The following is a 13,654-nucleotide window of genomic DNA, read 5'->3' as shown; positions in this document are numbered from 1 at the left end:
TATGTGTGGAAGCCAGGAGATGCTAAATGTGTTTATGCTAATTCATGGTCAATTACTGTGAGACCGGCAGTTATTTGCTTGACAAAATTTCATGAAAGGGGAAACCGGGATACCTAGTCAGTTGTACAACTGAACGCCTTCCGCTGAAATGTGTCATGACCGCTACAGCCCTAGCCACCGCTGCTAATTTAATATAGGGGAAAACACTGGGATTTAAATTCTGAACTATATAATGTAAGTGGTTCCAAGGTTATCTCAGCTGTTGCTTATTGATTTTATGACTTTTGGAAAAACGCATTCATTATTTACACTGAACAAAAATGTAAACGCAACACGTAAAGTGTTGGTCCCATGTTTCATGAGCTAAAATAAACTCTCCCAGAAGTGTTCTATATGCACAAAAAGCTTATTCCTCACCCAAATGTGGTGAATAAATGTTAGCGAGCATTTCTCCTTTGACAAGATAATCCATCCACCTGACAGGTGTGGCATATCAAGAAGCTGATTAAACAGCATGATCATTACACAGGTGCACCTTCTGCTGGGGACAATAAAAGGCCACTCTAAAATGTGCCGTTTTGTCACACAACACAATGCTACAGATGTATCACGGTTTGAGGGAGCGTGCAATTGGCATGCTGACTGCAGGAATGCCCACCAAGGCTGTTGCCAGATCATTTAACGTAAATGTTTCTATAAAAAAAAAAATGTTTTCGAGAATTTGGCGCTACGTCCAATCGGCCTCACAAACACAGACCACACCAGCCCAGGACCTCCACATCCGGCTTCTTCACCTGCGGGATCGTCTGAGACCAGCCACCCTGGCAGCTGATGAAACTGTGGGTTTGCACAACCCGAAGAATTTCTGCACAAACTGTCAGAAACCGTCTCAGGGAAGCTCATCTGCGTGCTCATCGTCCTCACCAGGGTCTTGACCTGACTGTAGTTCAGCATTGTAACTGACTTCTAATGGGCAAATGCTCACCTTCGATGGAGAAATGTGCTCTTCACAGATTAATCCCGGTTTCAACTGTAACGGACAGACGGCAAACGCTGTGTATGGCGTTGTGTGGGCGAGCGATTTGCTGATGTCAACGTTGGGAACAGAGTGCCCCATGGTGACAGTGGGGTTATGGTATTGACAGGCAGAAGCTACGGACAATGAACACAATTGCATTTTATCGATGGCAATTTGAATGCACACGGGATCCTGTGACGGGATCCTGAGACCCATTGTCGTGCCATTCATCCACCGCCATCCCCTCATGTTTCAGCATGATAATGTACGGCCCAATGTCACAAGGATCTGTACACAATTCCTGGATGCTGAAAAAGTCCCAGTTCTTCCATGACCTGCATATTCACCAGACATGTCACCCACTGAATCATGTTTGGGATGCTTTGGATCAACGTGTACGACAGCGCGTTCCAGTTCCTACCAATATACAACTTCGCACAGCCATTAAAGAGGAGTTTAACAGCATTCCACAGGCCATAATCAACAGCCTGATCAACTCTATGCAAAGGAGATGTGCGGCGCTGCATGAGGCAAACTGGTTTTCTGATCCACACTCCTACCTTTTTATTAAAGTTATCTTTGACCAACAGAGTAATATCTGTATTCACAGTCATGTGAAATCCATAGATTAGGGCCTAGTGAATGGATTTCAGTTGATTGATTTCCTTCTATGAACTATAACTCAGTAAAATCTTTGAAATTGTTGCATGTTGCGTTTATATTTTTGTTCTGTGTAATAGTTCTTTCAGTTCTCACTGGTAAGGATTGTTGTTAGGCTACAAAGAGGACAACTGATCCACAGCAACATATAACTCAAGGCTCATCATCCTTAGGTATACAATATAGCTAAGCATCTGCACAAACGCAATTACAATTTTGAACAATGTGAAAGTTTGACATTTTAATGAAGCATAAAGTCCAACTGTTCTGCACTTCAAAGTGGACCTGGATGGGGACATAAGGGTAATGCCAAGTCATAGCCGTTATGCTAACTGCTTTGTGATCGAATGGCTGGAACCAAGAGCCTTGTTTGAAGAGTGGGAGAGCGACAGAGTGAGGGAGAGTCAGAGGAAAAGGGGTGAGAATACCTACATAGTCTGCAGTTGTCACTCTTTGCACATGAATAAGAGTAAAAAAGTCAAACTTCAACGTTTGTCTGAGCTGGATCAGAAGAGGGCAACACTGCAAGGTTGGGGAGGAAAAAGGTTAGCGAGGAGCTTGAGCTAAAGCTGTGTACTCTGCATTACAGAAATAGACACCTGGCTCAAATAGAAGCCTATCTCTAAGCGCCGGTTGTGTTCGGTGATTGAAGCAAATAAGCACTATTAATTTCAGTTTAACTTATACGTTGTGTTCATTCATCTCCCTTCCATTAAGGTTAAACAGATGTTACCAACTAGAGAGACTCAATTCTAAAAAACATGCAAAGACTGAGAGAAACAAAATCACATAAGGAATATACATGCTGCAAACAGTACACTGTTGATTTGGGGAAGAGATATAGGTTGTTTTTGTGAAACCGCTCTGGGTCAAGCTGCGGCATTTGGTTTCGTGTTCACAGTAAGAATATTAATCTACTTGTTACTCACCCACGCACACACACCAACACACATGCACTTACATACACACTTGCTCTTAAAAACTTGATGGCACAATTTGTTTGTAAAGTGAAAAGTTAGTCAAACTCTGTTATATAGACCAGATATGCTACAACTTCACGCTCTAGCAAAACCTTTAATTCTCTTTTTCCCCCAGAGGAACAAGAGAGGGAGAGTGAGAAAAAAGATTGGACTCTGTAACTGTTGTTCTAGCCTGTGATTGGTGGTAGCCTGTTGCTAGGCTTATGTCATTGTGAGAGTGGAAGTTTTTTGCTTCCTCTCTCTGCAAAGTGATAGGTCAGGTTTGAACTGGTTAGGAGGACTTCTACCGCTTGTTGAACATCCCCACAGTTTTGTGGTTTTCTTTGGCTCTCCGTTCTCTTCTCTTCTAATTGCGTGTGGAAAACATTGCAGCCACTTCTGGGGCACATACTTTACAGCATTAACTTTGGCTTCCTCTCTCTCTTTTTCTCTATTTTTAATCCCTTTGACTTTTATCCTCCTTTTTACGGGTAACAGCAGCTGAAATGTTTTCGCAGTAAAACAATAATTACATTTCCTTCACTTTTTTCAACCTTTTTTTTCTTCTGGCCCACTCAAATCCCCATTACTTTTATCCTGTCCATAAAAATACTAATCACATACCAGTTGCATTGATGTGATAGAGATCTGTTAGTAAACTATTTACTAACATACTCCTCTCAAACCCCAAAAATCTCATTTGTATAGATAATCTGTTGATATCCGGTCCATACCTACCATTGTTTCAGTCTTATCTGTAGAATGTATTCCCAGTCAGTTGTAACAATAGGATATCATTGTGTGTGGGTGGTTTGTGCATCATCAGTTAGACCGCTCACTCAGACTCAATAAAGAGAGGACCACTGAGAACCAGGGTTCTCTGGAGACCCAAGTAATTTAACAAGGCCCCTATTCCTAATACCGCAGGACTAATGGCATGGCTCATATACCATGTCAATCAGGTTAGTTCAGGAGTCCAAAAGTCCTTCGAAAAGAACGGCTAAATGAATGTGGTCAGTTCCAAACTGAGTCTGATCTGACGAAATTAAAGAAGAGTTAACTCCAACTCTACTGTCCAATCCCTCTATCCCTTCCTCTGATGCTCACCATCTGCACTGTGAGAACCGTCTCGAGAAGGATCCCTGCAGGATCTCCACTAGCCTCCCACTGCAGTGTAATTAATCATCATGATGTTATCATAACCCACTCTTACCCCTGCCCCACCCGCACTCGGCTTGGCTGGCATGTGTACAGCAAAGCCCCAAGAGTGTCTGCTGGGTGGTGGTGATGTGTACGCCCGTGACAATAGTGTTTGGCCCTGTCCTCTGTCCGGGGGGCTGGGGGCCAGTCGGGTCCCTGACCTAGCCTAGCGCTTTTATGTGAAAAGATGGTGTCGTAAACCGAACGCTGACCAGGCCTCTTCTGCTCTGCAACTTTGCTGAGCCATGGGGCTCACATACACACAGTGCTCACTGTGCTACTCTGGGCTATTGCGGCTGGGAAATGGCAGAGTGCTGACTCCAGACCCAGCGCATGTTTACCATGACTCCCACCCCTCTCTGGGGATAACAGGGAGGGGGGTAGAGGGAGGGGGGCATTATCACACAATGAACCTGCTGAATGGTGTGCTATCTATCAGCCAGGGGACTGACTTGCAGCCAGCCAGTGCCAAATCAACCAGGAAGCCAGGCCCTTAAACAGAGTATTGAATTGGAGCTTGGATCGGCTCGGTCTAGTGATAACCGATCGGGCTCCCTTACACCACCACCTCCTTGTTACCTAATATAACTTGTTTGTCAGGTTTTTAATGGGTTCTTCCCCCTGCCCACCACCCCCCTCCCCAAACCCACCTCCACCCCCGCCTTGATTTTATTATTAGATAGACTTAATAGGCCAGTGGAATTATATAACATGCTTGTAAAGAGGTTGTCGTCATCTCAGACATGGAACACACATGACTCACTCAGGCCTGCCTAGCTGGCTGTGCTGCAGCAATAAGCAATTATCCCAATTATGCATATGCTATTTACCACACTAATTTATAAGACAATTAGACAGATATTTAGATTTCATACCACTGCAAGAATTTTTTGAGTATTCATACTTAACCTCCTTTTCATGCTCCTACCATCTGACCAAACTGCATATTGAATTACTCACAAGTGACTTTTGTTATTTTTTATTCAGGGTACAATACAGTAAAAACAGCAACACAGGTGGCTGGTGACATCATCCAGGCTGTATCTATATTGACAGGCTCTATGATAGAGGCTAGGCTTTTTTTGGTCCTCCAAGAATCGGTATCTGCTTGAAAAATCATAACCGGTCAACCTCTAATCAGTACTATTGCCGCTCATTTTTCAAGCGAAGGTCTTTTACGGGAGTATGTGATCACGGGTTCGGGTTCACCTAGCCAAATTCAGCTAGGTTGCAACCGAACCGAAGCATGTTGAAGTCATAATACCCCCACACCAGTGGGCCACTAGTGTATTATGTTGATGCAGGCTTGAATGTTATTGTGTTTCCATCAGGAGTGTGACACTAAAGACTTGTGGCGAGCATAATCAACAACCTCTGTATCATTCAAGACTGTTGCTTCGTGTGAAGGTGCTAAAGTTCACAGTTAGCCATGGTTAAGTAAATGCAGGCGGAAAAGTAGCCGTACTTGGCTCCAAGTTAAGCCTCATCCCCACCAGATGCATAAAACTCTTTGTATTCCGGCTGAAGTCATTCATTGCCAATGGAGCAGGCCACAACGCTACGTTGGGAGTGCCTCACTAAGCTGCGGTGCACTCTGTGTACTGTATGCATTGCTTACCGTGTGTCGGTACAAATGGAGTTACACACACTAGCTTTTAGCTAGTTGAAAAGCGAAGTACATGTGCGTTAAGTACGGAAAATGTGAGCTAGACATCCAGCAAAACAAAACGCATATGCATCTGGTGGACATCAGGTATTAGAGCAGGTCCGCTGGAGCCATGGCCCAGTGAGACAGAGGCGCCGGGCCGCATAGATGGAAACAAAAAAAGTCTTAGCCTTTTAGGTAAAACACTGGGTTAAGTCCTCAATTGAAATGCACCATAAGCAGGGATTCATTTCAGGTTGTTTGTACACCTGCTGTGTCCTGTCCTGTCTTGCAGGACCAGATATCCTACTGTGCCATAATAATACACGTCACCGCAGAGCGTCGGTAGGCCACCTTGTTTACAGCGGTGACGCTGGCCTAGGAGACATGACCACATTGGACTCAAGTTTTCACGGAGAAAAGAACTTGCTGCTGCTTGCGGAATATCCTTGTATCGGTAGTTGTTTTCAATGCACATGACTGAGATGAGAACATAGACAGCTGGTGCATGTAAACATTAGTGTAGCGGGTCATTGTGGTGGGAAAGGGTGAAAAATAAACGTGCAAAGTGAACGACATTGTTTGTCATAATCGATTGATTTAGATCATTTGCCTAATAAACAAATCCCCGTGAAAATCCGTCAGTTTAAACTAGAGATTGCATGGGCTGCGTCTCAATATACCAACTTGAAGGTAACCCATCCAAACGAATGGAAGTATGGAGGTAGTTTTATGCCAACAAATATAAGGGATTAAATACATGTCCAAAACAACCACAAATACTTCCTGAGCTTTCTTACATCTCCTAGATATAAGGCCTGAATGTAATAAAGACATATTAAGGCAGCTGGTCAAAGGGACCTCTTAAAATCTCTGAAAGTCTACGCCGTTGGGGGAGTTAACTAAGTTAACATATGGAATTGTTTAAAGATGGTCATACCATTGACCATTTAGCTATTTGATCTAGAATAAAATGAAGAATTTGGCCCTATATCTAGGATATGTAAGAAAGCTCAGGACATATTTGTTGTTTTGGACATGTATTTAATCCCTTATATTTGTTGACTCTTAAGATGAATGCACACATTGCGCGCTGCAGAGTGATGGTGTCATTCGATATCCATCGCCATGATCAATGGCAGAAGCTTGGAACAAAATTAGATACTTGATTGATTATGTGTTCCTGGGGGTTGGCTCGCTCTGCGTTCACGTTTTAGACCCTCTCTCCGCACGGCCCACTCCTATTTCTCCGTCCTCTTATACCTCATTGGATGAATGGAGGTTGTTTTCGCCTTTCGATTGGCTGTTGCGCACCTCACTCAACTAGGGCTCAGTTTATTTACAGTGTGTGTGCTGAGGTCGAACGGTATTCTGCTGTAGGGCTGTAACAACTGACAATTGAGCACTTTACCCTCATGAAACAAAGCGAGAACGGAACCATCAATTTAAATATACCTGAAACACAAGATCGCACTGAAGACACATTATGAGGCACGCAACTGCAGCAACAGAAACCATGGAAAATAATTCATTTACAGTAACATACTTATATAAAATATGCACTCATTGTGAACGGCTAAGCAAAAAGGTAAGAGAAAAGGAAAATAAGTGGCAAATGTTTTTGACAGTGAATGCATGTTTTTAAAACTCCGTGCACCGTCGTTGTGGAATTTTAAATTATTCATTTTTGACAAGTTCACGTCCCTTTAGACACTTTGTTTTGTGGCTGCGCGCGAAGGAACTGCAGTGCAGTCTTTTCTTTTGTGTCCGACCTTGTTTACGCGTTTTGAGGAGTTAGCGTTGCTTGTCAACGCTTTACATTTCTTCTCCTGCTTTGTCATCATATTGTCAACTCTGCTATTTCGTATATGCTCTTAGCAACACTTTTCGCTTGGTGTCTTTGAACGCAAGGCCGTGTTGTCGCTATCGAGCAATCTTTGGCCCCGAGTTCTTCTAAGACTAGATCATTCATTCTACTACTTCATTGCTCTGCGCAGAGGGACAGGAGCTATCTATGGAGCCCCCAGGGAACATGCGATCAGCGACTTCTTGAGTTGGCTGTTTTAATGCGATGTCAATCGTGTCTTGAATTTGTTCCTTTTAATAACATCATTTGACTATGCAAACCTTTCCGAATAATTGTCAAATAATGTATTAATTAGGGTATTACATGTGTTTCAAACTGCAAGTGGTTTTAAATAGCAGCCGCACGCATGATACATTGTATCTATCAAGTGTTTGATTTGTGTATTTTGACACATTTGTCGCATTTCTAGAGACTACTGTTATGGCAGCTTGCTACAGCGAAATTGTGAACAAAATGAGTTGGATTTCTCTTTTGCATAGGCTGTGCATGCAATGCTCCAACCTGACTGTAGAGTGAATATGTGATCTAGTGGAGAGAGTGAGAGATGTCTTGCAGAAGGCCGTATAATATTACTCAGTCAGGGCTCGCAGCCAAAATGGTGCTAAACAGCATTTAGGGTTTTCGCATGATGTTGCATTTGGTTCTTGCAGAACAATGTGTTTCTGTACTCTTAACTTGTAGGACGTAGGAGTTCGGATCCCAAGACCACAGGGAAATGGACCAAGTAGATTTATCCCTGAAAAAGAGGTAAGGAGAACAACTTAATTTACACCACAGGATTTTCTATACTTGTGAAAATGATTACACCTTTTAACTTACCATTACAATACATTCAAATGCCATATTATATCAATATGTGATTGAGAGTAAAAATGTATTCACTGGCTCTGTGGCACCAGATACTTCAAGTCAGTAAAGTAGATCCGAGGGTGCAATCGATATTTGAGGACGCATTTGCTGCACTGGGTCGTCTTGACAACATCTCCTTGGTGATGGGCTTCCACCCACAGTACCTGGAGAGTTTCCTGAGAACACAGCACTACCTACTGCAGATGGATGGGCCCTTATCCCTGCACTACCGCCACTACATAGGCATCATGGTGAGGCCCCTTAAGCCCTACTCTAAACTCTGCAGTGGCTTTACCATGGTAGTGTAGAGTCACTTGGACAGTCTCTCGCAACTCTCTCCTTCCCCCGCTTCCCTCCCAGGCTGCGGCCAGACACCAGTGCTCCTACCTGGTCAACCTCCACGTCAACGACTTCCTCCAGGTGGGAGGGGACCCTAAGTGGCTGAATGGCCTGGACGGAGCCCCACAGAAGCTGCAGGCTCTTGGGGAGCTCAACAAGATCCTGGCCCACCGGCCCTGGCTTCTTACCAAGGCACACATTGAGGTAGGCAGCTGGGGCTGTACCTGTGACACACACACACAAACACAGGACTGGACAAAGGGATAGGTTAGGGTTATGTAACCGACTGAGATCATGGGTGGCGGCACACCGGAGTTATGCGGCTGTTACTTGGCAGGGTTAGTTATATGAAAGCGGGAGGAATGGGCAGAGATGAAATGGAAGGTATGGGTAGAGAGAAGAGAACAAATGGAAGGGTAGAAATTGAGAGACAGGAAAATAAGATTCCATCCAAAGGAAACTACTGATTGACTGACACTTCAACTCTCTGGTCTCCCCAGCACCTGCTGAAGGCTGAAGAACACAGCTGGTCCCTGGCTGAGCTGATCCATGCTGTGGTGCTCCTCACACACTACCACTCCCTGGCGTCCTTTACCTTTGGCTGTGGCATCACCCCTGAGATCCACAGTGATGGTGGGCACACCTTCAGATCTCTCTCCCTCAGCCAGTACTGTGTCTGCGACATCGCCAATGGCAATGGGCACGGCAACGACCTGGAGGAAAGGAGAGGCAGCCATCAGGTGCGAGGATGGTGCATTTGTGTGTGTGTGTGTGTGTGTGTGTGTGAGAAAGGGAAGCTGAGAGTTTGTTAGTTGCTGGCTTTGACAAAGATGTGGTTGTGAGTTGAGTGGCTCTTGTGGTTGTGGTCACCCTATGTATGCCCTGACCCAGAACGTGTTTGTGTTCCTGTCTAGGTGTCTGGTGAGGTGGAGGTGCTGATGGAGAGAATGAGGCAGCTGCAGGAGTGTCGTGATGAAGAGGAAGCCAGTCAGGAGGAGATGGCCACACGCTTCGAGAGGGAGAAGACCGAGAGCATGCTGGTGGCCACGGCAGAGGACGAGGAGTGTGTGCAGTCAAGAGACGTGTCCAGGCACTTTGAAGACCCCAGCTACGGCTACAAGGACTTTTCCAGGAGAGGAGAACATGTACCCACCTTCAGAGTGCAGGTATATAACGCTCACACACACAACTTCACTTACGGAGAAACAGAGAGGGATGGAAAGAGGCATTTGAAAGGAGAAAGTGAAGTGGTTTCTCAATATCTTCAAGTGCAACATTTTCTAAATGTAATCTATCTGATTGACCAATTGATATCCAGACATTGTGATTAGCGCTTTCCTCTTTTCTCCTCTCTTCTGCAGGACTACAGTTGGGAGGACCACGGCTACTCCCTTGTCAACCGTCTGTACCCTGATGTTGGTCAGCTGCTGGATGAGAAGTTCCAGATGGCCTACAACCTGACCTACAACACCATGGCCATGCACAAAGACGTGGACACCTCCATGCTCCGCAGGGCTATCTGGAACTACATCCACTGCATGTTCGGCATCAGGTACGCCACTCACTGGCACAATACAAATTGATTTATTCCAAGATGACATATGCTAGATTCAATGAAAACATTAGTATTATTATATGTTTTAATACATTGACAAAGTGCATTCATTTTGGGCAGTAATGTACTTCAGTAAAAAAATAACTGTATTCATCAGTAGCTGTAACAGATCTCCCTCTGTGTGTGTGTCTCAGGTATGATGACTATGACTATGGGGAGATTAACCAGCTGTTAGACCGCAGCTTTAAGGTCTACATTAAGACCATGGTGTGCAGCCCGGAGAAAACCACCAAACGAATGTATGAGAGCTTCTGGAGGCAGTTCCAGCACTCCGAGAAGGTGAAGGAACAACTTATTTTACTTATTTGTCCTTGGGTTTCTATTGGTAGCATTTAAAGTTTCTAGGTTTCTCATAGCTCTTGAGCTGAGTGACTGGAGCCGTGTTCTAACGCTTCCTTTCCCTTTCCCAGGTCCATGTAAATCTGCTTCTTATGGAAGCGCGCATGCAGGCAGAACTGCTCTACGCTCTGAGAGCGATCACCTGCTACATGACATGAAGTGCTTTTTGGCGTTTATCGTTGTATTTTACTGTCGTTGTTGCTCTCGTTGGACACCTTTTTATAATAAAAAAAAAAACCAATGGGGCGGGGAACAGAAAATGGGAAGGGACAGAAAGGAGCCCCGCTCGTCATGACGAAGCTTGTCCTTGTGATGGATGGAATGTAGAAAGATGAATGGAACAAAAGAGAGAATGGGGGTTAGGGAGCAAAAGAAATGACTGCAAAAAATAATAATCTGAACCCATTTGTGGAAAGATGAGCTTTGTTGGTCCTCTTTGCTCGCATTGCCAAAACTCACCATGAGGGGGCAGCCTAGAGAAGACTCCCTCTGTCAGGAGTGTGTGGCCAACCTTCCAGTATTCCAATACATCTCAGTGGATGATGTCACTGAAATCTCCTTATAGTGTGAAAAAACCCACAGCAATTCTCCAGAAAGAAGAGCAGTACACCAGTCTACACTCAATGTAATCATAGTTTATTTGGGGGGGTTGTATTAAGAGAAGTTATCATGGGGTTGATGATATTGCTGTAACTGAAGGTTATGAAATCATTATTTGGGCTGTGTGATAGTGTGCCTGATTTTTATATCAGACGGCAGTGTTCAGAGGTGCTGCCTGATACTGCTGCTTCTGTAAGCATGGGGTCATATTGACCCCACACCCTAACCACCCTAAACTGTTTGTGTAAGCTAACCCAAGGAGTGTGTGTGTGTGTGAGAAAGGTGTTGGTGAAAAACAAAAAAAAGAACACTGTCTGAGACCTATTCAGTTTGATTGTAAATATGAGAGGCTCTCTGTGACAAGTATTGTGTGTGACTCCGTGTGTTTTATAAAAAATGTTGGGATTTCAAGTGTAAAAAAAAAAAAAGGCGAGGCACTCTTTTTGTGTGGTGACTGTTATATCGATCTTTTGTTTCTGTTAGAAGCTTTGTCCTGTAAGGAAAAAAGACAAGCTAAAAAAAAAAAAAACTGGTCTTCTAGGGGACTAGCTTCCGGTTGTCATAAAGATGACCTGTCTGTCTTCCACATTCACCCTTTGACCCTGGCCTGGTCATCCTAACACCCACCTTCAAAGCTTTGGATTGTGAGTTTTACCAGTACATGCCTCTTCTGTTTTCTCTATCACATTAAGAAGTGCTCTTTGGCAAGCAAGCAGAATGACTCTTTATTTCTCTGGGTCGCTTGGCTTCCCTTCGTAGGGAGCCTGGTTGGTCCTCACTGGACCGATGCTATGCTTGTTTCCTCTGTGGAAGCCTAACCAGTGCAAAAGCAACCCTTTTATTTTTTTTAAGACGATGGCAGACCCTCCACTGTTTATTTCTGTTGACTGAAAACAAGTGAAGTACTGCATTCTTCTGAGGGTGGGTTGAGACAGTTGATTGTTTGATGAGATGGTTATGGCATGGTACATTATTTGGAGGTGGTTGCGGTAGAAGTCGAGGTTTCATACTTCTGACTGTCAAACACCTTTTTATTAAAGAAATTAAATAAACTTATTGTATCATTTTCTAGTTTTCTCCCTAAAACTGTTTTTGCTGCATCAATGTTCACTCATTACATAACATGGGTACACTTTGAATCATTCATGCAACAAACCCACCAAATTGTAGTCACAGCACATGTATTATCTGCAAGCTGAACAATGGGCATCTACTCTCCCAATGATATAGGAAAACATTTGGCTATTACGGATACATTTTGCACACGTTAATGCAATAATGGCTCCCACACAATGAACTGTTTCGTACAACAGCGTTAAGACTTGGGTGTATTTGGGTGTATACGAGTCCAAATCCCAGCAGTGTTTCAGTTTCCTGTGTTGAGTCGGTCCTCCCAGTCACACTACACTGAACTCAGTGGTTTGCTTGTGTCGTTACGACCCAAACAGAACCGCAAATGGTCCTTCCTTGTCCATGTGTGGTCGAGTCACAGTTGGATGTTCCTCCCACAACTGTTGTGCTAAAACGTTTTATCTTGTCTGTAATGTGCATTGAGATAAGAGGGGACATTCCCTCTAGGATCACCTTTGAGCTTTGTCCTGCTCACTTCTGTCCTCACTGGAAAAACTCCCTGGCATGACGGGCTATAGACTGAACTCTTTGGATGTTCAGGGATTCTTTTCCATTAAGGACAGAGGGTGACTTGGTCCATTCAATCACCAGCAGTGTGTCTCTACTGAACTGCCTCTATTTTTGACTGACTCATTTCCCTATGACAATCTGAAAAAGGATGAGACTAAACAAATGATGCTCTTAACATCATGATCAGCCAGCTACCTGTTTCATATCAACCCAGACAGACAGGCATCTATCATGTGGAGAACAATGTTTGTCATTGAATATGCCTGATGAAACGCTATTGGGTTGTCTTGTGTGTTGTCACTGAACGCTTTGATTTTGTATAGTGGGAACTGAAGTTTTTTTTTACAGAAGTGCCGTTTTTTTAAATTTTATTTCTTAATGTGATTTGAAAACGCTGTCACTTTGCAGCAGCACTGCCTGGTCCATATTTGTGTAACAATAAAGGCTTTGAGGAGAATGTTTACAATACTTTTCTGTTTTGTTTGTGTACAGCGGTTCAGATTTAGGGCTCTATTTGATTAGATCCACTTTAGCTGACATAATATTAATAATTTATTCCATTTATATAGAGCAGTTCATTTCAAAGCGCGGTAACGCAACATTAAAAACAAATCTATTTAAAAACCACATGACTTGATCGACGGTCAAGAGCCTGAAGGAGGAGAATGTTCAGTGCTTGAGTGAGGTGAAATGGGAGACACGAGAGCATAGCGGTTGTTTTGGCGGTGTCGGCGGTGAAACTGCGTTAGAGCTGTCAAATCCACAAGCGTCTCCTGGAATTATACCTGAAGTGGACGTTGCCATTAGCTACACGGAGTCGATTTAAGAGAAATCCCATGCAGCCTTGTTAATATAAAGTTCAAAAACTGGAATGTGAGATGTAATCTACATCTCGATTGGGCTGATAGAAATCCTTATTTAA

General features: G+C 43.8%; 1 protein-coding gene across 2 annotated transcripts; it reads left to right on the top strand.

The window, feature by feature from the left end:
- The first annotated feature begins 6,840 nt into the window (after window positions 1-6,840).
- Window positions 6,841-13,200, top strand: LOC129817145 (sestrin-1-like). Of its 2 annotated transcripts, none has more exons than XM_055872085.1 (9): window positions 6,841-7,070; window positions 8,031-8,096; window positions 8,360-8,449; window positions 8,559-8,741; window positions 9,038-9,277; window positions 9,452-9,703; window positions 9,899-10,089; window positions 10,287-10,431; window positions 10,563-13,200. In XM_055872085.1, exons 1-9 carry the CDS (start codon window positions 6,969-6,971, stop codon window positions 10,647-10,649), a joined length of 1,356 nt encoding a protein of 451 aa, XP_055728060.1. In that variant the 5' UTR covers window positions 6,841-6,968; the 3' UTR covers window positions 10,650-13,200. The 2 variants fall into 2 exon arrangements, with proteins under 2 accessions (XP_055728060.1, XP_055728058.1); XM_055872083.1 differs by having other exon boundaries at window positions 6,842-7,070; window positions 8,249-8,449.
- Window positions 13,201-13,654: the final 454 nt, after the last annotated feature.

Source organism: Salvelinus fontinalis, chromosome 20 (genome assembly GCF_029448725.1).
Source record: "Salvelinus fontinalis isolate EN_2023a chromosome 20, ASM2944872v1, whole genome shotgun sequence".
Lineage (NCBI taxonomy): Eukaryota > Metazoa > Chordata > Actinopteri > Salmoniformes > Salmonidae > Salvelinus > Salvelinus fontinalis.
The sequence above is the reverse complement of the archived record's forward strand: the minus strand, read 5'-3'. Positions and strand labels throughout refer to the sequence as shown.

Coding starts and splice junctions, on each gene's coding strand:
- LOC129817145 (XM_055872083.1), top strand. CDS start 6,969: ATGAGGCACGCAACTGCAGCAACAGAAACCATGGAAAATAATTCATTT. Junction 7,071..8,030: donor GTGAACGGCTAAGCAAAAAG/GTAAGAGAAAAG, acceptor CTTAACTTGTAG/GACGTAGGAGTTCGGATCCC. Junction 9,278..9,451: donor AAAGGAGAGGCAGCCATCAG/GTGCGAGGATGG, acceptor GTTCCTGTCTAG/GTGTCTGGTGAGGTGGAGGT.